Below are 26,822 nucleotides of genomic sequence, written 5' to 3'. Positions count from 1 at the left end.
GTGGCCTTTCAGTCCTCCTTTCAAGATTGTCGGCTCTGTCTACCCCTGGCAAAAGATCTATATCTTATACGTGGTTATATGTTTGTATGTATGTTAAAATTGATTGGATATGTAAGTTACTGTTGTCAACTATTACATACAGTACATACAATGTATGACTAATTGTTAATTTAATAGGTTCGTGATCCTACAACATTTAATGATAATTACTTGATCATCGTAAACTGTGACTAAAGTCATTAAAAATAATTTTAAATACCTACTACACATGTCACTCTAAATCTCACAGTTGAACGAGGCTTCTGAATCTTTTTAAGGCTGTTGGCTTTGTCTACCCCGTAAGGGATAAAGACGTGATTGTATACGTACCTACGTGTGATTTCTATACTTTTTGATTGAAATCTAAAGTATCATTAATTCATTACATATGCAAACGACGTTGTATGATTTTTAAATGCTGAAAAGGCAGTCCATAGTCCAAAACATAACAAGAATGTAATGTAACATAAAAGTAAGCTGATTTTCGTTTAGATAATTTTCATCAATTTATTCATCGGTCATTCACTCTTCAACCCTCCCAAGTTTTTAGCATCTATCTATACTAATATTATAAAGCTGAAGAGTTGTTTGTTTGAACGAGCTAATCTCAGGAACTACGAGTCCGAATTGAAGAATTCTTTTTGTATTGAGTAGACCATTTATCGGGAAGGCTTTAGGCTATTTATCATCACACTGGAATTATAAGAAGCGAAGAAAACATGGAAAATGTAGAAAAAACGGGGCAAATTATTCCTCATTGTGGGCTTCAATGATGCCTAAAATAACTATTCCACGCGGACGAAGTCGCGGGCACAGCTAGTTACATATATAATATTTGAGTTTACCATGCACTTTATAAATTTAACCATATTGCAATAATAAATCATTATAATTAGCAGATTTATCATTTAATTAATTTTGTATCAATGGTTACTAACCATTGATACAAAATTAATAATATATAAATAAAGGTAACCATTGGTTACCTTAAAACGGTGTTATTTATAACATTTCTTGTGTGGTCTTTCGTGAACTGGCCTCAATTACTCTCTGCCAGCTAATTCCTTAGTAAATATCCTTTGAAAGAACAAGACCTTTTTATATCCTAACAATCGCGACTTTATCTACGGGCACACCATCAAATCAGACATTCACGACTTGTTCGCCTTCAAAACCTATTGTTGTTGTTGCAAAACAAACTTTACGTGTAGACCATAAGGTGCAGGGATTGCAAATGTAATAACGCTGGTTCTAAAACGCGGAGGCGCTCATACAAGCAGGTCTTTGTAAATGCGGCCAGTTATGTTAGAGCTACCACGTTTCTCGTATTTGGTATGAAAGTGGAGGTTTAAGGGGTTGGTTGAAGGGGTGTCGGGTGTCTTGCGAGACTGGTGACTGGTGCGAGGTCGTGCGACAGAAATGCTCTTGTGCCGACACTGGCACTCTGTTTATTGGACAGAGCAGCATTTAGCTCAGGACGCCTGTTTTCTGTGTATTCTTTGTCTGTCTGTTTGCTAGTGCCCTTTTCGCTGTTGGTCATTGGTTCTTTAAGAATACCAGAACGGTATTTGTGTGTGCCGTGTGGTTCCCGGAAACAAAAAAAAAAAAAAAGAATAGGACCACTACATGTCGTTTCCATGGATGTCGTAAAAGGCGACTAAGGGAAATGCTTATAAACTTGGGATTCTTCTTTTAGGCGATGGGCTAGCAACCTGTTACTATTAGAATGTCAATTCCATCATAAAGCCAAACAGCTGAACGTGGCCTATCAGTCTTTTCAAGACTGTTGGTCCTGTCTACCCCGCAAGGGTTATAGACGTGATTATATGTATGTGTGTATGTGTTTGTGTGTCGTGTCGGGATTGCCAGTAAATTTGTATCTTCATTCGATTGTTTTCCATTTCTGTTCGTGCTTATCTGCTTTTCATGTTTGGCAAAAAATGTACAACAATGTTATCAAGGAAATAAATGGGGTGTGTGAAACAAAGATGAGAGAGAGAAGAAGAAGGAAAGCAACCTAAGCTGTATTGTATCCAGTCTCGTCTAAACTTTGCACTGACACTGTGTATTTTAGAATTTGAATGTAAAAAATTTTACAGACAATATAAATAATAACCATAAAAATAGACAAACCAATGTCGCGTCTTGCTAAAGAATTCTATTTGAAGACACCATTTTAGTCGTAAACGTACCTATGCTAAGACAATGACCCTTAAACAAACCTGATATTTGAAACATCGCGATACTCGTACAAATGGTCTTTTAAATGCTTTTACAACACAACCAAATTTTAGTAAAACAATTGTCGACCGCTATAAAAAACAGACCTGAGTTTTTACACTGGGATAATTATGCTGTTATTCTATCTTATATTGGTATCTTATTATTTCCTAGTAGGTATCTCCACTTTTTAAAAATGGCTATGAAACTAGATGCATTTCCTTTATAAACACACCTAGTCCCTAAATTTTTATCCTGTCAGAATATGAAAAATCTTTTCGATAAATGGCTACAGTAAGTGGCCTTGTATTGAAATATACTTCGAAAATACTTAAGAACTAATCGTGTAGACATTACTTATGAATCACTTTATCTACCTATTATTAAAATACAAGTTTATTCTTATGAACGTTTTCACAAAGCAGCAGCAGCAACCACAATATTAATTGAGGAACAATTCGCCTATTGTATGCAATTGTTTTCCCTGGGATTTTTAAACCAAATGCTTTTTGCCTGGTTAAAGCTCCACAAGAAATATATATATAGATAATTATTGAATATCAGAAAAACTCGAGGATCCATGAATGTACATCCTTCTTTTGTATAAAAAGAGTACATCTGATTCATTAAAAGATGATTTGTTCAGATATTTTAGATAGAGCAATGAAATAAATAGAATATTCTATGTGGTTGTACTTATTTCTTTTCTAAGTATTTTAGGCACATACGAATTCCTGAGAAATAGGAGCAACAAAAACCTTTAGTCCCACGTCTTAAGAAACTCGTTATGTACTTGAAAGGATATCAAAGATCATCACGGATGAATCATGACGTTCATGACTGTGGCTATAAAACGTTCGCCTCCAAACCTTCTGGGAATCGCATCTGAGCTCGCTATGTGACCAGAAATATAATAAGCTTTGATGACAATAGTGCACCATTTCATGACAAAGTTTATGACAACAATCCAGAATCTTTGAAGGCCATTATTTATAATTATGTGGATACTGTAAGTTGAAAGCAGACTCTACTTCTGCCAATGACATTACTCTGTGCAAAAGATTTAAAATAAGATGGCTAGTTACATAAATTCCAATTTTAGTGATATCGGCATCATTCTTAATATTCTAATAGAATTTTAATTAAAAATCCCACATTTGGATCACCATTTTAATGCTAATCTAAAATTGAATCCCAAATCCCAATAGCATTATGAACAATTCAATCGAATTCACCCATAAGAGATCTTTATCCAAAACCAGTTCCACCGAGGTTCGGCTCCAAAGCACATGAAGTTATTAACATTAAATTAAAATATTTACAGTGCGTTGCCGGGTGCATCGTTTATTTCTGCATGACAATCAAATATGTACAATTGACTCCGATACATTTAAAATGCGCCGGCCATTTGCATGAACCTTCAGGGCAGAAACGTTCTTTTATTCATTATGGTTTCCAATCTGGCAATTCTCGTTTGGTAACTCGTCGAACGGTGCCAACGAGATATTTGTTCAACCACTCCTTATTTTAATAGCATCCAAATATAAATGTGCACTCAGCGGCCTTTTTCGGTTTAAAGTTTCTGCTTTCAGTTTGAAAATCCCATAAGAATTTTATTTTTTCGTTTTCGGAACTTTAATCAAATTCTTACTGAAAACTTTTGTCTGACCCCGCGTCACAATTTGCGTAGGCAGACAATTTAATCCTTTTATTTCATGCGGGAAACCTTTGTGGTCTACGATCAAATTCTGAGAACATATTTCAGCCTGTATTTACCTCAAGTGGGCGGTTCCGTCTGATCGTTGATTGTGTGAGTCAGATGATATGGTTGTGGGAACTCATATTACTTCAGCCACGAGAAATATGGGCTACTAACACGTTTATCTGTAACTTAAGCACATGATTCATATCGCGAACGCTATCTCGAAATGTTCTCCATCCCGTCCCAAAGTTGGACGAAAGCCAGTGCCTAAAATCGTATTGCGGGCATGTTGAACTATGAAGCCATGTTTATACAGTATACAACAGAGTTCTGTTGAGACGTGACAGTGTTATGGAGAGCAAAGCCACTAATGTGGCCTACGCGACCGAGGCACGACCCGAAACGGCCGCAACGACCAGTAATTGTCGTTCAGATGGAAGATAAGTGCAAATGAATATGTAACGCCCGTCCTCCCACGGTCGTGTACAATAAAATGGGTCTGAGTGGTATGACCCAACAAAAATAAAAACTGGCAATTAATATTGTTTATTTGCGTCCGTTATTCAGAGCAGCGACACTAACAGACGATGCAGACATGCATGGATTAATGCGCCTCCATTCGCTCTGTAGCCTGCATAATATAGCGAACTTTAAGAGATTCCGGTTGTGTAATTCCCTATACATATAACGGCACATCCAGTTATGTTAATCTCAGCCGAATTTCACGACGAATCTGTGGTAGTTTTGAAAGTATTTAATCGGGCAATCAATCGAAAAAAGCACGTTTTAATGAAAAAATACGAATGGGGAAGAACACTGACGGGATTGTGGTTTGTGAATTATGGATGCAGATAGTCTGAAATCCATAAAAAATAACGCCAACTAATAATTAGCACTACATTTCCAATTGACCTATTAGGCGTGCCGCAGGGAGACACTATCGGACCACTATAACTTGTTTTATATCTTGCCGTGATTAATGCTCCTGAGAATCGATTGGGTGGGTAGTGGGTTATCTGTATCGAGCGCCGATAAATCAACACTTGCGGCGATATAGGTACCTAAACGCACCATCGGGCGGGGTGACGGGAGCTCGAGAACCATCAGCTCTGGCTCCTAATCTCTTGAAACTTTTACGAGCCGACGCATGAATAATTCCCGAGAGGAGCAGCTATCGATCGCATACGTCGAGGTTTTTATTTATACGGCGCGGGTGGGCGAGGCGCATATTAGTAAACAAGCGCAGGCGCGGCGACACTCACCGACTTGTAGCACGTTCTCCACGCAGCCGGCCTCCAGCAGCTTGAGGCCTCGGCAGAAGGCGATGTTGCGGTGGTCGTCCGGCGGCGCTCTCGCCAGGGAAGAGTACATGCAGATGTCCCGTTCATCCCGGGGGAAGGACCAGTACACGACACGCCGCTGAACCGGCTCCGGTATACGCTCATAGCGTTCCTCGATACGTTGAAATGGGATGTTAGCAGCAACTATTTTGGCTGTGATGTCGAGCAGCGTCGGTGGGGCGCGCGGCCGGCAGCAGGCGCGCGGCGCACACACGGACATAGCGCTCGCTCGGCCGCTCGGCGCGGACTGACGGCGGTCGGCGCTCCCCCCTCCCGCCGCCGCGCCGCCCCCCGAGACGGGACACCCCGCCTGCCCCGGGGATGTGCGCCCCAAATCGACACACGGCGATAAATTATTCATTTGCCAGCATAATGTGCGATATATTATTAAAAGTTGGCATTTTTGTGTTGTTCTCTTGTGGCTAGGAATAAAATCGATACCTGTGTGGAAACGAGGTGGTTATCATTTATTTAGCTCGGCTGATTGCCCGGCTGCCAATGTCACATTATTAATTATTATCAGCAATCGATTCCGCAGTCTTTGTGCGGGTTTTTGCTATCTAGTTAAACGGGGAAGGTATTTTTGCTTTATAATAATCGACATAATTACTGTAGCATATTGTTATAAACCTTTATTTAAGTCAGGTTTTCATGATTTAAGATTTTCACACTTTCAATCTTATTATAAAAAACAAAAACAAAATGTCTACCTAATTAGGTTCTTATAAGTTATAATTGATATTGCAAGTAACCTCGACTCGCTGTAATCCATTTAGGCCCTGCCTCCTCATATTACACAAACGAAGGGGAAAGGCCGGCGGGTGGCGGGAGGGGGTACATTAACAGCTGATGGCTGCGGCGCGCGGGGGGAGGGAGTCGACGTCAGGTGTGCGACCTGCCGCCATGACGCTCAGCTGAGATTGTTCGCACGAAGCGCTTCAGCCGCTGACTTGGTAGGAATGTGCGTTGACCTTTTTGTTTATATTTTTTTTTATGTAAACATTACGTAATTGATATTCGCCTTGACTCGTATGTTGTAGTCTTAATTCTGTACTATATGATAGTGGATGTATCCTTATATGTTATCTGTCAGTAGAAACATTATTCAGATTATTGTTTTTAATATTGTTTTTTTTAAACACATCCATATTAAAGTTTTAATGAATTAGACAAAAATATATATTATTGATGATGAATAAGGTATATTTCATATCTACTTATTAGCTCGTAGAGAAAAAAATAGATAAAATAAAAACAATTGCTGTCCATTTATGTCACTTGTAAATCCTGTATCGGTTCAAACTTAGAATACTGTATTTTTAGTACTTTTAACCTAATACTTTCTCGAGACGAAGGGCGGGTACTATAGTTAAATCTATTACCAGTTGGACAATCCATATGGATTTATAGACTGTTTGTGGTGTGGTATCAGGGCAGAAGAAATCCATCCACATTTTCTTGAAGATAACTTTATGACGACTTTAAATAATTAATAAAAAATAAGTTTCTGCCACTAACATGATATGTTTTTAAAAACCTTAGACATATAAAGACTTCCTCAACGTTTGTATATATTTCGGCTGGTCAATGTATACCCCTATCCCGTCCATACGATTCAAGGACTAAAGCATGTATTCTGCTTGACTAAAATTATGACCACAAACTTTAAATTTCACTTTTCTGATTTAGTTAGTGAAGCATGTCTGAATTTAATAAATAAACCAGCATCAAAATCACGCTTTTTTCCCGAAGGTGAAAGATATATCTTTCCATTAATTCAATTTAAGAGTATTTAGTAAAACTGACGTTATAAACTTTTCATTTTGATAACACGAATGATAAAAATAAAATTCTAATATTTTTTTCTTCGCTTTATTAAGGTAAGGTCGTATGTAATAGTTTGTTACTACTTATACTTTGCCCTTTGCCTATTATCTTATCCCATTCCGCTATCTTTAAGGGAACTGAACATTTTTTGAGTAATAATTGACCTGCCAATTTTCTGCTCTTCAAGCAAAATTACCGTAACTAATTATTGAAATGATAACTGAAATCTAAAAAGGATCTCTTTCCCATGGATGTTGTAAAATTTAAGGCGATGACCTAGCAACCTTTCAATATTTGAATCTCAATTCTATCATTAAGACGTCATATAGCTGAACAATCAGTATTTTCAAGACTGTTGGCGCTGTCTACCCCGCAAGGGATATAGACGTGATTATATGTACATGTATCTATATTTTCATTGATTCAAGTATTAATTTCTTTTTGCTAGGGGCTGTCAATATTAACTTCGCCCCGGGCTACAGCGCGAAAGCGGCTATATACTTACATCCGCCGCTGATAAAGCGCTTCACCGCTTGATTTCCCGACTCGTGTCTCGAACGCGACGCCGAGGAAATCCCGACTGCTACGTAGGTATAGTACGTCATCTATATACCTACATAATTATATACAGCATATTTACAACAGCTGATTGAATGAAAGTGAAGTTTTCATAATAGACATTATTTGTTTATCATTTGTCTAAATTACAGCTCATATTAATCATTCAGCGGGTGTCCAAGGGTTAGAGATCTATATTTGTTAAATTACTCCTAATAGTTGCAGCGTGATGTTATATAGCCTAAAGCCTTCCTCGATAAATGGTCTATACAACGCAAAAACAATTTTTCACTTCGAACCAGAAGTTCCTGAGATTAGCGCGTTCAAACAAACAAACTCTTCAGCTTTTTAATATTAGTACAGATAAAAAGAAATGCAACAAAAAATAGAAAACAGTCAATGGATTTAGAAAAATATCCTACAATGGCGGACTTAACCCAAATAATTTCATTTCAAAAAAAGTTTAATATCTTTATTGTAAACCATTTTAAATTAACACAGATGACAGACGGTATAGCTTGAATGTTGGGCTTAACAGATTTCCATGTAAATATCAAAAATTCATAGACAGTCAAAAGATCTAAATAACTAACGAGGTCAGCAGACCGCGAGCTAAAACGGCCTAGACGGAACCTTTTAGACATGTATGACCTGGCGAGATACAAAATAGATCCCTAAACTTAGACGCTTCCCTCAGGAACCCGCCTGTAAATTGTACTGTGACCAAACGGCAGAGTGGTAAAGACATTTTTACACGGAGCTTATTCACGAAAGCCGTCTATTTCCCTTGCGGGGTAGACAGAGCCAAGAGTCTTGAAAAGACTGATAGGCCACATTGAGCTATTTGTCCTAATGATAGAATTGAGATTCAAATAGTGACACGTTGCTAGCCCGTCGCCTAAAAGAAGAATCACAAGTTATAAGCCTATCCCTTAGTCGCCTTTTACGACATCCATGGGAAAGAGATGGAGCGATCCTATTATTTTTCCTATTGGTGCGGGGAACCACACGGCACTTTCTGATTGTCCATTGTTGACGCTAATACGACGCCAATCCAAGCCCATCTCAGGCTATTCCAGTTCCCCTATAAGTCCTTGTCCTATCAATGTGTCTTCCTGGTTTCCTGAGTAGAAGTGGCATCTAAGGTGGAAGGTCAAACGTCGAAAAGACCAAATCTTGACTGACTTGAAAGCTGACGCTGTCTCTGGGATGGGGTTTCATAAAAATTCGGTAATTTACCTACCCGTATGGTTTCCGAAACTTTAGAAAAGGACCACCATATTTTTTCCATGGATTTCGTAAAAGGCGAATAAGGGAAAGGCTAATAAACTTGGGATTCTTCTTGTAGGCAAAGGGCTAGCAACCTTTGAAGATTTGAATATCAATTAATTCCATCATTTACGCGTACAGCGTGGTCTTTGAGTCCACCCCGCGAGGGCTAAAGACGTGACTCTATGTTCGTATGATATTTATTTATTATTTATTTATTTATGTACACAAAATTATATACAGGAGCATTTATTACAATAAATCTAGTACAAAGGTGCTACTTATTTCAAAAGAAATCTCTTCCAGTAGACCAGTAGTATGTTCAACATATACATATAGTCACGTCTATATCCCTTGCGGGGTAGACAGAGCCAATAGTCCCGAAAAGACTGAATGGCCACATTCAGCTGCTCTGCTTAATGATGGAATTGAGATCCAAATAGTGACGGGTTGCAAGCCCATCGCCTAAAAAAAAGGATCGCAATTTTATAAGCCTATCCCTTAGTCGCCTTTTACGACATCCATGGGAAAGAGATGGAGTGGTCCTATTCTTTTTGTTGCCGGGAACCACACGGCACTAGTATGTTCAAATTCCTATCAAATCGTTTATCCTATATTCCTGTTCCTGTTCAGTTTTCCTGGCGATAACCATCGATCTGATTTTACGAATTAACGACGAGACTGGCCGATGATTCATTCATTTGTCTGAACGGGGGCAAATGGGGGAGGGGGGAGGGGGGGGGGGGGGGGGGGGGGGTAGCTGCGGCTGAAACACTGAACACCTAAAATGGACGCTGAAATAAATTAAAGAAAGGGCAGAAAATGGTACTTCAGATTTCAGAGTATCATAGAATCTACAACAATTTTATATGTTACTGTTAACCCTTATCACTAAGGTATGAAAAATAGATGTTGGCCGATTCTCAGACCTACTCATGTTCACAAAATTTTATGAGAATTGGTTAAGCCGTTTCGGAGGAGTACGGGAACGAACATTATGACGTTTTATATATAAGATTTAATATTATCTGCATGCTTTCCCGGCTAAACAAAGATTCAGATGAAATTTTGTGTAAATATAGTTTATTAACCGAGGTCAAACAAAGCCGGTTTTTTTATAAATGGCGTAAGGGAATATATATTTTGTGTGTGTGTTTAAATGGTTTTGAATCACAAAAAAATGGTAAAATTGTTTCGTGGTATTAAGTATTACTAACTAAGAAAAATGGTCACTTTTGTGTTCTTGTTAATTTGCGATTCTAGCCAACCGATGAAGCTTTTATATCCGATAAGCTTTTGTACCAGGTTATTGATTGATTGGCGTTATCAAAATAGCTTGTTCGTCAAAAAAACAACTTGCAATTATTTTAATTGATACTGGCCATTTGGAAATGACAAAAAATATATTTTTTAATATCGATAAGGTATAACGCCCATCGCACAGAACTTCGCGAATCGATACCGTTCCAAATTTAAACTGTTTCCCCGCCATTTTTGTCGGATCTAATGAACTATTAAACTGCAATTTGGATGCGCGGCCGTAGCTAGATGGCGGTACGCGCACGTATTGATCGCGATGAGGGGGCCAAATTCTAAGTTCTGCCAAGTCACGAAATGTATTGCCGGCTATTGTGGCGAAAAATGGGGGGCTGAGATGGGATACTGAGGCGTCCTGTGCGTAATAGCCTTTAGTTTTGTTAGGTGGCGTCTGTCCGCAGTAATGTCTGCAGTCCTCATACTGAATGAAGATCTTGCGAAGTTTCTGTGAAGTGAAACTTTAAAATGGAATTAACTTTTAGTATCCTGTTGCAAAATGCTGTCACGGTTGTGCAATGAGTATAAAAATGGAGAAAATATTCAAGTGATGATACAAGCTGACTTTTTTCATAGCTAGCTTTTGCGCTAGACTTTGCTCTCGTGGGAATTTCTAGAAAAAAGAAGCCTAGCCTTTGTTATGACTAAACGTCTATTAAATCTACATACCAAATTTCATCAAAATCGGTTCAATAGTTTTTCAGCTTATTCGTTACAAACATACAAAAATATATTTTTTTTGTCCTATTTATTATTTAGTGTCGACTAAATTTATATATTTTTTAGGGAGTCAAGATAGGGTCACGCCGAACGTGATTCGGCGACGATAAACGGAAGGTTTGTTAGTCTTCGGATCTCGGAAAGTTTAAAATTGTAAACATTTGTAAACCTGAATTTGATTGTTTGTACCACAATCTACACACATACACAAGAAGCTGTTATAGTACGTTGTTCATTAACATTCATTATTCGTATACTTAACAGTATAATCATTACCATGTTTAATCGTGCGTTTAACCGTTCACTGTTACTTCCTACACTTACATGTTACTGTAAGAGACTGCTAAGGTAAAGACAGGTTCAGTAAACATAAATTGTGAGTACTTAAGTATTTACAGTTTATTTAGTCCGACTTTAGAATGACTAAAAGTAGGTACTAAGTACAAACATAAAATTATGCCTCTTTCTTGGAGAGGTACGCAGAGACTACATATATACATAAAAATGATGTCTATTGTCTTGCGGGGTAGACAGAGCCAACAGTTGTGAAAAGACTGAAGGGCCACGTTCAGCTTGATGGAATTGAGATTCAAATAGTGACAGGTTGCTTGCTAGCCCATCACCTACAAGGGAAATCCAAACTTTATTAGCATTTCCCTTAGTCGCCTTTTACTACATATAAAATGAAAAAAGATATGGAGTGGTCCAATTCTTGAGTCCCGGGACCACATATTTTCATTTTCCACGTTCCGTGCATACTTCACACACATTAGTAATTGTACTTACCGAATGACTTCTATTCCCGTTCAGATTTCAAAAGCTAATCAAGGTAAAGGCTTAGGATTCTTCTTTCGCGAAGTTTGTAGGTCTATCCTATGACAAACAAACGAAAAGGGAAGCACCTACAATAATTTATTTTTCAGCATCTACATTTGGCATTTGTTGGGTGTTATAAATGTTTACTTCGATTTCATATTTCGAGAGTAGATATTCAAATTTGTTTTGTTAATTTTCACATTGTGATGTCCAAGTTTCTGATCTTAACCGTATGACAGTGACATCTGTATAGATATATCGGCATTTTTACATGCCCATTTGAATGCACCTATTGAGTACGCTGCTCTTACAAAAAGCATTCATGTTTAACTTACGTGCTCTAAAAGTGTGAATGTTTTCAAACGCGCCACAAAGATGGCGCTTTTTACATAAGTTCTCTTTGCTCTTAAGAAGTTTTTACAACCGACTTGAAAAATAGAAGGAGTTCTCAATTCGACTGAATGTTTTTACTTGATAATCGATTACTCGGCTAGTTTTGAACCGATATTGCGATATTTATCAGGTCAACATCTGGTATTGGAAACTTGTACAAATCCAATATCTAACATTTATTTTATTTTTTACTATTTCAGCCTGCGTTTGCAATGTAAGCGGAAAAAAATATGATAATTAACAACATCACATTAGAAACCTCAAAAATTAACAGTATTTCTCCACTATTATCTTGAATCACTCTATCTATTGAAAAAAAAAACCGCATCAAAATCCGGTGCGTAGTTTTAAAGATCTAAGCATACAAAGGGACATAAGGACAGAGAAAGCGACTTTGTTTTATACTATGTAGTGATTCTGGTTACTGAAATTCTAATGTCAATGTCTCATTGAAATAATACTCAATATGGTGAAGTTATATCTTTTTTTTTTTACAAAATAGAAAATATTTGTCTAATAATATGAAAATATCAGGGCCCTGGGAGTTCATTGTAGCGGACTGGATACGTCAATTGGTTACCCCGGTCCCAGGAGTACAGTTCCTGAAACGTGGAAAAAAAGAGTTAAAAAAGTAATAAACACCTAAACACCATTTAAAAACTATTTAGGCCATAATCTGTAAAAATATTATAAAAAAAGCCGTGTGGTCTCCGACACTTTAGAATAGAACCACTTGATATCTTTCCCATGGATGTCGTAAAAGGCGACTAAGGGTTGGCTTATAAACTTGGGATTCCTTTTAAAGGCGCTGGGCTAGTGACCGGTTGCTATTTGAATCTCAATTCCATCATGAAGCCATATAGCTGAAAGGCCACGTTCAGTCTAAAACTGAATCGATTTTGAAGAAACTTGGTACAAAATCTGTTAAGACCTTGGAAAAGGTTGAAAGAAACTCACCTTAAAGTCATATCGTAATTGGGTGATATTTCTAAGGGGTTGGTTAGCTGCAGAGAGACTGCCTCGGGTTTTTTCAGATACAAGTCGATGCCTACTATCACTTTGAATCTGAATAGTTCATTAGATCCGACAAAAATGGCGGGCAAACAGTTTCAATTCGGAATTGGATACCCTTTCCGTGGCTAACTTCACTTCATTCACTCACTAACCCCAATCCTCATCATCAATCACTCCTCAGCGGCAAACTCACAGCTTACAACTGGGTATCGCAACAGCTGATCAAGACCTGGATTACAGACCTCAGGAGGTAAAAAGGAGGGAGTTAGTGTACCTACCACTTAACTTCACATCATTACTAATTCATATCCTCAGCGGCAAACTCACAGCTAACAACTGGGTATCGCAACAGCTGATCAAGACCTGGATTACAGACCTCTGGAGGTAAAATAGAGTTAGTCTAGGACTCACTTTATGCATATGGTCGTAACCCAGCTGTGTGGTCTTTCTGAACGGGTTGGTGAACTGCAGGGAGACTTCCACGGGTTTCTTCAGGTAAAGGTCTATGGCAACCGTCACTTTGCTCTCCCGCTCCGTGGCTGAGTCCAGGGCGTACAGCACTCCGCAGACTATGAACATTTCTCCTACCTAGTATGAAGATGTTATTGATAAGTAGAACGAACCGCTGTGATTTGGAATTCCCACCCTGCATCTATGTTCCTTGATAGGTACATACAACTTGGGAATTTTCAAGGCAAGAGTGTTGAGCTTGCATGCATTACCTTAAGCCTCATCTTGCTTACCACCAGGTAGATTGAGGTCAAACGTACCCAAATCAATTATAAAAGGAGACGCTGACGACGCGGTACCATAAAACCTTCCTAAGAAAACCCTCTTTCAAACATTTAAATCAATAAATCCCTTGTGGTTCCCGGCACCAATAGGTACAACATAAAATAGGACCACTCCATATCTTTCCCATGGATGTCGTAAAAGGCGACTAAGGGATAGGCTTACAAGCTTGGGATTCTTTTTTTGGCGATGGGCTAGCAACCTGTCACTATTTGAATCTCAATTCTATCATTGGGCCGAATAGCTGAGCGTGGCCTATCAGTCTTTTCGGGACTGTTGGCTCTGTCTACCCCGCAAGGGATATAGACGTGACCATGTATGTATGTGTGTGTATGACTTACTTGTTTGTGGTTTAGTGAAATGTTCCAGATGTAATCTATATTCAGTCCATCTTTGTTGGGATCAAAACTCAGCTGAAAGTGAAAGTACCTATATTTATTTAGTGCATTTGTACTTAATTTCCTCCTTAGTCTAAGGTCTAGTTGAATATTACGTAGGTATTAGTTTGTAGAATAGGAAACTTTAGTTTAATTAGGTAGTTTTATTAGTATAGTTTAATTATAATTTCATTTTCTTATGAATAATTTTAAATATGACTTACTGTTAAAATAAATATTTGTCAAAGTCATTATAATTAGAATGTCAATGTAATTGTATTTAACTTACTTTTTTATGAACAACTAATGTAGAATATGCCACTAATTAATTGTCTGGTTCTCACATAGGTATTCGACTTAGTAGTTTTGAAGTTGTGTCAAAAATATTAATGAATTTATTTTCACACCTCATGTACATCTACTAACAAATATTCAAATTCAAAATTAAAAATTCTTTTATTCAGATAAACAATTTTTTACAATTCCAGTAGTTGAGGCGCTCTAGTAAGTATAGAAAAATATGATTATTGATTGGAGTAATGTCTTATCATACCTTGGCCACCGCGGTGTTGTTAGAACCTTCCATTGAATAAATAGCCCAAAGGCCGTTGTCATCAGCGCTGAAGTCTACCTGAACAAAAAAATCCACAGCAATTATGCCTTTCTTACTCGTATTAAGCCTTAAAGCTAAACGTGGCCTTCCATGCTTTTCCAGACTGTTGTATTTGTCTAACCCGTTATAGAATGTAAAGACGTAATTATTTTTCTGTGTTTAGATACATAAACTATTTGTTTGTTTGTAATATCTTTATTGCATAGATATTTACACAGTAACAAGAAAATAGATGTCTGATAGATAAAGATTGATAAAGACAATTTGCATTCGTCCACGATTTAGATTTAAGAAATCTATATTTGTTAAATGCTGCAGTGTAGTTTGTTCCGCCGCTTCTTTTACACATGTGCTTTGGAAGCGGTAGTAGTTATAATTAGATTTAAGTGATGTTACGTCAATAAGTGATACCATATATCCAATCATATATCCAGTACCGTGTGGTTCCCGGCACCAATAAAAAAAAGAATAGGACCACTCCATCTCTTTCCCATGGATGTCGTAAAAGGCGACTAAGGGATAGGCTCACAAACTTGGGATTCTTTTTTAGGCGATGGGCTAGCAACCTGTCACTATTTGAATCTCAATTCTATCATTAAGCCAAACAGCTGAACGTGGCCATTCAGTCTTCTCAAGACTGTTGGCTCTGTCTACCCCGCAAGGGATATAGACGTGACCATATGTATGTATGTATATATGTTTCCAATTTTGAAAACAAATCTATTCTATTCTAATACTAACCTGGTTATGCTGAGCAGCATACAGCCTTCCTGCTGCGTGCGGCAAGTGCACCGACTTGATCCGGCTCTGAGTCAGATCGTACCTGATGATGTCGCCCGGGTGGCCTGATTCGTTGGCCTGGTAGAAGAATGACCCGCTGTATACTATGTGGCCGTTGCCCTGTAAATTATTTCAACATACATGATAAATCGATGTTATGTTTATACATACATACATACATAAAATCACGCCTCTTTCCCGGAGGGGTAGGCAGAGACTACCTCTTTCCACTTGCCACGATCTCTGCATATTTCCTTCGCTTCATCCACATTCATAACTCTCTTCATGCAAGCTCGGCGGTTTCGGGTAGTTTTGACCTGACCCTTTACCAGGACGTCCTTAATGTTATGTTTATCTTTACTAATATTATAAAGCTGAAGAGTTTGTTTGTTTGAACGCGCTAATCTCAGGAACTACTGGTTCGAATTGAAAAATTCTTCTTGCATTAATAGACCATTTATCGAGGAAGGCTTTAGGCTATATAACATTACGCTGCAACTATTAGGAGCGAAGAAATAAAAGAAAATGTGAAAAGACGGGGAAAATTATTCATCCTTGATCTTGATCCTTGGGCATCATTGAAGCCCAAAATACTATTCCACGCGGACGAAATCGCGGGCACAGCTAGTTTTTTATATAATGCTTATTGAATAAAGATTAATTATTTTTATCTCATTTATAAATTCTCGTGTCACAATGTTCGTTCCCGTCTCCTCCGAAACGGCTTGACCGATTCTCATTAAATTTTGTGAGCGTATTGAGTAGGTCTGAGAATCGGCCAACATCAATTTTTCATACCCCTTAGTGATAATGGTTGTCCACCCTTAACATTTTTTTTTATTTAGAAATTACTTAAAAATTATTTATATGGCAAAACAACGTTTGCCTGGACAACTAGTTTTATTATACATATTTATTTTTATTTTATAGACCATTCTTCTCAATTCAAAAAGAATCATTTTTAATCTCAACTATTTTCTCTCGGTCGTAACATTCTTTTCACTCGGCATATCATTTTCTTGGCAAAAAATTATTCGGATCTCTTAAGACAACAATAGGTACTCACAAAGAATGGCTTCTGTAACTTATGGAACTCATCCACGTGGTCGGCCTTGAAGCTGACCTTGCCCCTGTATTCCCTTAGTCGTTCTACATCGTTTTCTTGCGTGGTCCATAGTTTTTCCTTCTAAAATAGAAAAGAGCCTTTCAGTCATTCTAATTTGTCTATTCGTCTTTACGCATGTTATTTAAGTGTTGATCAAGTGCAGAATTATTCAGTAACTTTAGTTGGTTACATACATGCATATGGTCACGTCTATATCCCTTGCGGGGTAGACAGAGCCAACAGTCTTGAAAAGACTGAATGGCCACGCTCAGCTTTTTGGCTCAATGATAAAATTGAGATTCAAATAGTGACAGGTTGCTAGCCCATCGCCTAAAAAGAATCCAAGTTTGTAAGCATATCCCTTAGTCGACTTTTACGACATCCATGGGAAAGAGATGGAGTGGTCCTATTCTTTTTTGTATTGGTGCCGGCGACCACAAGGCAACACAATAGTTGGTGATTGCTTTTTTTTATTTATTTACAAATGTACATCCAGGAAAGAATAAGACTAGAACTTAAACTAAAGAGAAATTTAGTACAAAGGTACTATTTATCTCTTAAGAAATTTCTTCCAGTAGGCCCACGAGAAGAAAATTAAAGAAAGGCATTGGCTTAGATGATACATTCAAACATAAATCGCGCCTCTTTCCCGGCGGGGTAGGCCGAGACTTAATTTTTCTACTTATCACGATCCCTGCAAACTTCTTCCGCTTCATCCATATCAGTCGGTATACCTGTGCGTCCGATGCATTTGAGTCTCTGAGCCAAGCTCCGAAGAGCTCATCTTTGTAGCGATGGTACACGGGTTTGCCGATTGCGTAGAGTTGACAATCTAGAAGAAAAAATGTACAGAATGAAAATTTTTGATCTTTTCTTAATTAACTCATCTTAAAGATAAAAACTTTGTCCTAAAAATACGGGACGAAATCGGCAAATGAAATATTCTAAAAAAAATCTGAATACAAACTCATGGCGTAACTAAGACAGTCTCTAAATAGATTCCTATATTTTTAGTTTGTTGTAGAAAATATGGGTACCTTTACCTTTAAAAGGACTTGACGACTGGACCTTTGTATTTGCGATAAACGACAATGTGCGCCAGCGCAGCCGCGGACAAAAGTTAGCCAAGTAACATTTTTCAATAACAATTAAAATCACTTACTCGTATTTCTCCTCGGCTTGTATCCAGTAGTAGCATTCATACTCAAGATGAGGAGCTGGGCTCGGTCACATCTCGGACACGAGGGGCACCGCTGTATCTGACACAGCTCCTCGTAGGAGGTCAGGGTGGGGGGTCGAGAGCCAAATTCCATGGGCTGCTGGACTGGCATCGGCTGGTTTGGACCCAGGACTAAAAGATATTTGTATTAATACTTGATTGTAAAACAATTGTGCCATGTGGTTTCCGGTACAATTAAAAAAAAAAGAATAGGACCACTCCATCTCTTTCCCATGGATGTCGTAAAAGGCGACTAAGGGATAGGCTTACAAACTTGGCATTATTTTTTAGGCGATGAGTTAGCATCCTGTCACTATTTGAATCTCAATTCTATCATTAAACCAAATAGCTGAACGTGGCCATTCAGTCTTTGCAAGACTGTTGACTCTGTCTACCCCGCAAGGGATATAGACGTGACCATATGTATGTATGTAAAACAATCACCAAAACATGCATGAAATTGAAGAGGAAACCATCCTATCGATTTGATGGAAGGTAATTCTACATAAACCCTAGGCCTTTGGAAGTTGCTACATACATACATACATACATATAGTCACGTCTATATCCCTTGCGGGGTAGACAGAGCCAATAGTCCCGAAAAGACTGAATGGCCACATTCAGCTGCTCTGCTTAATGATGGAATTGAGATCCAAATAGTGACAGGTTGCAAGCCCATCGCCTAAAAAAAAAGGATCGCAATTTTATAAGCCTATCCCTTAGTCGCCTTTTACGACATCCATGGGAAAGAGATGGAGTGGTCCTATTCTTTTTCGTATTGGTGCCGGGAACCACAAGTTGGAAGTTGCTACTCGTAAAATTATAAAAGTATCCATAATAAGTAGTTGACTTGACCTTTAAAGGCCGCAAAATGTAAAATATGATTAGATAAGAGTTTTTGGAATGCTACATTAGAAGTTCTGTGATAAGGTTCATGTTCCTTCAATCAGAATTAACATTATCCACTACTGGTATCACATCAAAACCCCACGGCATCAATATGGGGCACATAATAATAAGAAAGTGAAGTGCCGTGTGTTTCCCGGCACCAATGAAAAAAGAATAGGACCACTCCATCACTTTCCCATGGATGTCGTAAAAGGCGTCTAAGGGATAGGCTTACAAAATTGGGATTCTTTTTTTTTAGGCGATGGGCTAGCAACCTGTCACTATTTGAATCTCAATTCTATCATGAAGCCAAATAGCTGAAAGTGGCCATTCAGTCTTTGCAAGACTGTTGGCTCTGTCTACCCCGCAAGGGATATAGACGTGACAATATGTATGTATGTAATAATAAGAAAACCCAACTTACAAGAGAGTTTGATGTCACCCTTGACGGTCTGATTGTTCAGCTCATTCTTGGCCACACAGCTGTACCGCCGAAGGTCATGTTCCCTGACGCCATGGAATTCGAGCCTCATGATCCAGCGCCAAGGGTCCGCGGTTGTGGAGACCTCGGTCTTGTACCGGGATCCTTCTAAAGTGGTCCCGTCGCACTCCCAAGCTAGTACCGGTTCCGGCCAAGCTTGGATCTGAAACGTGGGTGCACTTTAAGTCGTCTTCCTCCTGAGGATAGTTTAAGTTACATCCTCACCTTTCTAGGAGAGGAGTTCCGAGTACGCCCTTTGCAGGGGAACCTTAACTCGTAATGGATTATGGTTACGCATCCAGTTGCTTGAATGTGCATCGGTTAGTATTAAAACTAATGTTCATAGCTTTGAAAATAGTCATTGGTAAATAGCCGAGGTGAGATTTGAACCATTCTTTAGAACCAGTCATTTGAAATTTAACCATTCGCCTCATCACCTGTTGACGGTTAACTGATTATAATAATTTAGATAAATTTATTACCTCACACTCAAATTTCGCTGATTTGTTTTGTACATAGACGATGTTATTCGGAACTCGGATGTAAGGACTGACTGAAATAAAAGAAAACGTCTTCAATTTAAAAACATACACAGAAATATTATCAGTCTATTTACTCCCTAGAGACGTCCCTACGTTATACATACATATATTCACGTCTATATCCCTTGCGGACAGACAGAGCCAACAGTCTTGAAAAGCCATAAACCACGATCAGCTATTTTGCTTAAAGATAGAATTGAGATTCAAATAGTGACAGGTTGCTAGCCCATCGCCTAAAAAGAATCCCAAGTTTGTAAGCCTATTCCTTAGTCGCTTTTTACGACATCCATGGGAAAGAGATGGAGTGGTCCTATTCTTTGTTGTTTTGGTGCCGGGAACCACACGGACAAGACGTATTTAGTAAATACGGAGACATTCCTGGAAAAACTATACGTGTCATCAGGCACAGAGCCACCACTGTCTGATAACCATATACCAAAAACAGGGAATTCAGCAAAAACTCGTTCATGATTGTGTTTTATTGCTTTAGTCGTTTATGCGTTTATTATATGTGTATATAAAGGACTTATCCTCGGAGAACTTACAATGCACTTCTACATCAGTGGTTTGGTTGGCGGGAGGAAGCATACCATTGTTGGCCAGGCATACATACTTCCCCGTGTGCCAACGGGAGACATTCGGTATGTTTAGCATGTGCCCGCTAACCGAAGCGTCTCGCCAAGAACCCTGTACAAAACACATAACAATCGAAATTATCTATACTAATATTATAAAGCTAAAGAGTTTGTTTGTTTGAACGCGGGAATCTCAGGAACTGCTGGTTCGATTTGAAAAATTCTTGTTGTGTTGAATAGACCATTTATCGAAGAAAGTTTTAGGCTATACAACAACACGCTGCAACTTATAGGAGCGAAGAAGAAAAGGAAAATTTGAAAAAAAAAAACGGGGAAAATTATTCAACCTTGAGGGCTTCAATGATGCCCAAAATAACTATTCCACGCGGACGAAGGTGCGGAATCAGCTAGTTTAGAATAGAATAGAATAGATTTATTTTCAAAATTGGATACAAAGTATCACTTATTTACTTCACATCACTTAAATCTAATTTATCTACTACCGCTTCCAAAGCGCATGTGTAAAAGAAGCGGCAAAACAAACTACATTGCAGCATTTTATATAAGGTAAAAGAAATGCCATATTGTGCACACAAAAGGTGATATTTCATCGTCTTATAACGCATACAGTTAAACACCTTATAACTATGAAATAAAACTAAAAATTGATATGCAATATGACAATATTATGGTGACTGATTTGATGAAGATTACCATCAGTTGCCACAACAGTATCACCAGTACTTATATTCTTTAAACGTCATGATGATACAAACATGGACGTAAACGACATGATACACGTACATACATGGACGTAAACGACATGATACACGTACATACATGGACGTAAACGTCATGATACACGTACATACATGGACGTAAACGTCATGATACACGTACATACATGGACGTAAACGACATGATACACGTACATACAAGGACGTAAACGACATGATACACGTACATACATGGACGTAAACGTCATGATACACGTACATACATGGACGTAAACGTCATGATACACGTACATACATGGACGTAAACGTCATGATACACCTACATACATGGACGTAAACGTCATGATACACCTACATCATGGACGTAAACGTCATGATACACCTACATACATGGACGTAAACGTCATGATACACGTACATACATGGACGTAAACGTCATGATACACGTACATACATGGACGTAAACGACATGATACACGTACATACATGGACGTAAACGACATGATACACGTACATACATGGACGTAAACGACATGATACACGTACATACATGGACGTAAACGACATGATACACGTACATACATGGACGTAAACGTCATGATACACTTACATACATGGACGTAAACGTTTTGATACACGTACATATATTGAAGGACATCACTATAAGTCAGTCTCTTTTTCAAGATATTTACATACATACATACATATGGTCACGTCTATATTCTTTGCGGGGTAGACAGAGCCAGAACAGTCTTACAAAATACTGAATGGTCACTTTCAGCTATTTGGCTTAATCATAAATTGAGATTCAAATAGTGACAGGTTGCTAAAACCCATCGTCTAAAAAAGAATCCCAAATTTGTAAACCTATCCCTTAGTCGCTTTTTACGACATCCATGGGAAAGAGATGGAGTGAGAGTCCTATTCTTTTTTGCATTGGTGCCGGGAACCACACGGATCAAGATATTTTCTTACAGAAATGTGATTTTTGTCGTTAAACAAACCTGAATAACAGCGGTGCCGTCAGCTCGCCTCCACTCCACGCTGGGTTCCGGCCGGCCCACAGGGTTACAGCTAATGCGAAGAGTATCACCTTCTCTAACGATGACCCTGGTGTGATCCTCTGTTAGACATACATACATATAGGTCACGTCTATATCCCTTACGGGGTAGACAGAGCCAATAGTCCCGAAAAGACTGAATGGCCACGTTCAGCTGCTCGGCTTAATGATGGAATTGAGATCCAAATAGTGACAGGTTGCCAGCCCATCGCCTAAAAAAAATGGATCGCAATTTTACAAGCCTATCCCTTAGTCGCCTTTTACGACATCCATGGGAAAAAGATGGAGTGGTCCTATTCTTTTTTGTATTGGTGCCGGGAACCACACGGCACTGTTATATTTGAATAAAAGTCAGAAGTTACAATATGTGATGTGATAGTGAATAAAGCTTTTAACTATACATAAATACATACCATCACGCTTGTTTCCCATTGGGGTAGGCAGAGACTATGGATTTCCACTTGCTACGATCCTTACAGACCTCTCCCGCTTCACAAGCATTACTGTTTATATGGATATTTCACTATTACGGGTACTCCTAACATCTCCCTTTTTCAAGACATTCGAAATTTTTGTCTTTGAAAGTTCTAAAGTTCTGGTTAACTATCTACCCATCTAAATATATGAATTCTGAAGAAATAGAGCTGAACTCTATTATCTCAATTCTATCATTAAGCCAAACAACAGCAAAACATGACCTATCCGTCTTTTCAAGATTGTTGGCTCTGTCTTTCTCGCAAGGGATATAGACGTCATTATATGTATGCTGTAAGCTGTACTTAAAGTGATTATTGCTAGAACGTTAACTTTTTTAATCATAGCGTTTGAAGTTTCTTTGTGATGTTAACGAACAACCAGTTTTTCCACGCAGTAAGAGTATCGGTTAACAATCAAACTAACGTACGTAGTAAATTCAAAAAATATTAAGCGTCGGAATGTTCCATACACGCTGATGACTCAATCAGCCTCCTACCTATAAGATTTTACTGCCATGTTTTTTGTTCAAAACTTACGCGCAAAAGTAGGTGGAATGAAAAGCTCTTTTTCTTTGGTGTAGTTGTACATTGAAAGACCAGGTCTTCCAGGAGCACCGTCTCTCCCGTCGTTACCACGCTGGCCTTTAGGACCCATTGGGCCTCGGTCTCCTTTTGGACCCCTCAAGCCTGGTGGCCCTGGAGCACCAGCCCATCCTGATGAAAATATGCATCCATTATTGCAAAGTGCATGTGTATTAATTGCCGTGTGGTTCCCGGCACCAATAAAAAAAAGAATAGGACCACTCCATCTCGTTCCCATGGATGTCGTAATAGGTGACTAAGGGATAGGCTTATAAACTTGGGAAGCGTCACTAATTGAATCTCAATTCTATCATTAAGCCAAACAGCTGAACGTGGCTTATCAGTCTTTTCAAGACTGTTGGCTCTGTCTACCCCGTAAGGGATAAAGACATGATCATATGTATGTATGTATTATTGGAAATGAAGATTTATCATAGGCAGGATTAAAGAAACATTACGCACTCGTGAGGCATTAAAAATTGAAATCTTCTAGATCTGATTGACTTTTGTTTAGACTTTTTCTCTTCTTTATGTTTTAAAATATAATTTAAGTTAAAAACGAGGTATAATTAGACTATTATAAGAACTCAGATTACTCACCATCTTTTCCGTCTTTCCCATTTTTACCCGGGCTGCCGTCTTTTCCTGGAATCCCGTCTCTGCCATCTTTCCCGGGAGCGCCGTCAGCACCGTTCCTCCCCGACATGCCATCTAAACCAGGCTCTCCTGGGACCCCATCTCTGCCATCTAAACCAGGATTGCCTGGAAACCCACGCTCTCCTGTAACGGAAATAAAGTCATAGAAATTTGTGTTCAAATCGTATATTGCGTCGTTCGTAAGATCGTGTTTTGATTAGATAGTAGATCATTTGATTAGAGAGTACACAGACTTTCTAGAATTCCTTTCTCCACTCGAAGCTTTTTAGAAAAGCAAAAATTTTTTGATAAAGTCATTATGCAGCTCGCCGCGTAACATTTGCAGCATTTATTTGCATGCAGTTTAGATTTTTTATAGAAAGTTGCTATTTATTCTTGCATCGCATTACCAACAACGACACGAAGATATCTTAAGATCTGATTTCTTTACCTTTAGGTCCAGGTGGTCCAACCGGTCCTCTGTTTCCTGTATGCCCTGGGGTCCCTGGGGCCCCCGGGTCGCCTCTGTCCCCTTTAGGTCCAGGCATACCAGTTGGCCCTTTGGGTCCTTGCACACCAGGCGGGCAGTAGTCATAGGTAGCCATGCAGAAACCTTCAACTACTTTGTACTGCAATAATTAGCAAAATGTATGAACCAAATCTGAGAGAACTACAGAATAAGAACCTAAATGTGGACACAACAGACTTGTCAAGAAGAAAAGTATTTTTATATTCAATCTTGTTAGTGTAGGAAATGTTTTACATTTCTATATATTGATTGGTCATAGTTTCGTTAAAATTTTGAATAATTTTCGCAAATCGCCACATCATCGATTATTTGCTGCTGAGCCAGGGGGATGTTAACAAGTAAAATTATACTCACTGGAACCCTAGAGTAACTAGTCATCCAGACCCACGTATCGTCACCAGGGGCCGGTCCCTTGGCACCAGTTCTCCTCATCTCCGCAGCGTCTTTTTCTTCCAGTTCCGCCCGCATTTTGGGGCTAAAGAATTCCACGTGAGGAGCTAACGTATTGTCTTCTTCTACTTCAGATTGTTTCTGTGGAAAACGTAATTTGGGTCTATCATTCTAACTTTTATAATCAGAATCACCAAAGACAATAAAAATCAGCGTACTAGCCACACAAAAAATCGTCTTGCGATGCAGAAGATTTTTAATAGCAACAATTTCATTATCTTCAAAATACTTTTATAAATGCATTCTTAGCCGTATATGTTCCCTTAATTTATCTAGATTATTATCTTTATCACTGATCGCTTAGAATAAAAACCACTTCGTTAACTAGCCCTTCATTTCGCTGTTATGATGCGACCTATACAAATTAACCACAGACTTACATGTCAATCTTAATATCACTATCTCTCTCTTTCTGGTCGGGGGTTTTAAAATTAGAAATTTGCTTACCAACATAGCTTCTCTCTTGAGTCTATGGGAGCTTGTCCCGGTGAGTTCCGACATGTAAGCTTCGATTCTTTCTTGTAGTTTATCATCTAGCACGTTTCTCATCACATTTCTAGCCTCTTCATCGAAAGTGTGCTTTATGTCTCCACTCCCTACATAGTTGTAGGTATGGACTAACAGAGATATCGATGCACAGACACACGCAAACACCGAAAGACGTTTGCAACAAGGTTTTCCAGACACATCATCTAGTGAAGTTTTCCGTTTTATTTTCATTTTGAGAACTTTTACATTTTACAGTTTAAAATTTGCGCAATAAGTATTTAATCTTTTACTATTACACACATAGATACATTTAAGCACAACTAATTTCAACTGTTTCGAAAATCACATCATGATCAAAATCGCAATCACTTTTTCCATTTACGGTCACAACCTCAATTTCATCATCTGCACACAATTTTGGTTCATTAACTTGCTTAATATGATCACCAATACTATTTTTAGGTACTACAAAAGGTCGTATTTTATTCCTGATGTTTCCGAGAGTAATCTGATGCGTGCTCCCGTACCGAGTTATCAGGACATAATCCGGAGCAAATGGGTCTTCCGGCATGATAGTAGTTGCACAACGGCCGCCGTCGATAACAATTGAGATTATTAAAGAGGCGGACCTCAATCAGACAATCGACAGGCCAAGTACCGTGCCCTGGGATGAACCTGCTTGTAGGGAATTTAAGATGGGAATGAAAACTTTGCGTAGGTTTAAAGTTTTAATTATATTTTCGACCGTTTAAATAGATGATTATAGATTTAGTTGGCAGTTGGCTGTCGGTTTAAGTGAACCTCGAAATTTGCTAATTATTAGTTGAGCCGGATGTATTATCATCAATTCATAATATTATGATGAATTTTTTGATAACAATTTACAAAGATTCATTTTTATTATTATGTATGTGGATGAAGCGAAATATGAAGGGGTCATGGCAAGTGGAAACATGTAGTCTCTGCCTACCCCTCTGGTAAAGAGGCGTGATTTTATGTGTGTATGTTATTATTATTGTTTGTAACTATTTCATACTTTATTCAATTTGTTTGTCAAATAAAAATACCACATGGTAACTGAAACAGAGAAATTTAAAATGTGAGCAATATACCTCGTTATTTTCTTGCAAAACATTGTTGTTAAACCCCGCCCCTATTGGCTAATGAAAGCATTATACCAAGACGCTTTGAAGTTCCCACCAATGCCCTTCTCATCTTCTGCGCATGTGCCAAGAACTGTGTCAGGGACATGACCTGATATCCAAGGTCGCTCATGTT

At 38.5% G+C, this 26,822-nt stretch overlaps 2 protein-coding genes across 2 annotated transcripts in view; both read right to left on the bottom strand.

Annotated features, from left to right (window-relative positions):
* LOC106132509 (zinc finger SWIM domain-containing protein 5) overlaps positions 1–5,540 on the bottom strand; it is a 77,147-nt gene extending 71,607 nt beyond the window's left edge. Inside the window, exon 1 of the mRNA XM_060949546.1 lies at positions 5,224–5,540. Coding sequence (XP_060805529.1) covers positions 5,224–5,521 — 298 coding nt within the window. The 5' untranslated portion in view covers positions 5,522–5,540. The remainder of the gene's footprint in view (positions 1–5,223) is intronic.
* A 7,125-nt stretch (positions 5,541–12,665) lies between these two features.
* On the bottom strand, positions 12,666–25,857 carry LOC106132600 (uncharacterized). The gene is made up of 17 exons (XM_060949544.1): positions 25,503–25,857; positions 24,960–25,136; positions 24,528–24,705; positions 24,041–24,220; positions 23,396–23,572; positions 22,326–22,444; positions 20,555–20,696; positions 19,950–20,020; positions 19,411–19,630; positions 18,042–18,230; positions 17,614–17,711; positions 16,841–16,960; positions 15,736–15,894; positions 14,935–15,012; positions 14,346–14,417; positions 13,624–13,800; positions 12,666–12,800 (listed from the first exon to the last, which is right to left on the bottom strand). The coding sequence occupies exons 1-17, from the start codon at positions 25,773–25,775 to the stop codon at positions 12,729–12,731; spliced, it is 2,502 nt and encodes an 833-aa protein (XP_060805527.1). The 5' UTR covers positions 25,776–25,857; the 3' UTR covers positions 12,666–12,728.
* Between the last annotated feature and the right edge of the window lie 965 nt (positions 25,858–26,822).

Source organism: Amyelois transitella, chromosome 19 (genome assembly GCF_032362555.1).
Source record: "Amyelois transitella isolate CPQ chromosome 19, ilAmyTran1.1, whole genome shotgun sequence".
NCBI classification, from domain to species: domain Eukaryota; kingdom Metazoa; phylum Arthropoda; class Insecta; order Lepidoptera; family Pyralidae; genus Amyelois; species Amyelois transitella.
Note: the sequence above shows the minus strand (reverse complement) of the source record. Positions and strands in the feature narration are given on the sequence as shown.

What these genes read in the sequence shown, in the direction of transcription:
- LOC106132600 (XM_060949544.1), bottom strand. Translation starts at nt 25,775, where the DNA reads ATGAAAATAAAACGGAAAACTTCACTAGATGATGTGTCTGGAAAACCT. An exon ending in TCAAGAGAGAAGCTATGTTG is followed by an intron (nt 25,137 to 25,502) that starts GTAAGCAAATTT and finishes CGTTTTCCACAG; the next exon opens with AAACAATCTGAAGTAGAAGA. An exon ending in TTTCACTAAACCACAAACAA is followed by an intron (nt 13,801 to 14,345) that starts GTAAGTCATACA and finishes TCTTCATACTAG; the next exon opens with GTAGGAGAAATGTTCATAGT.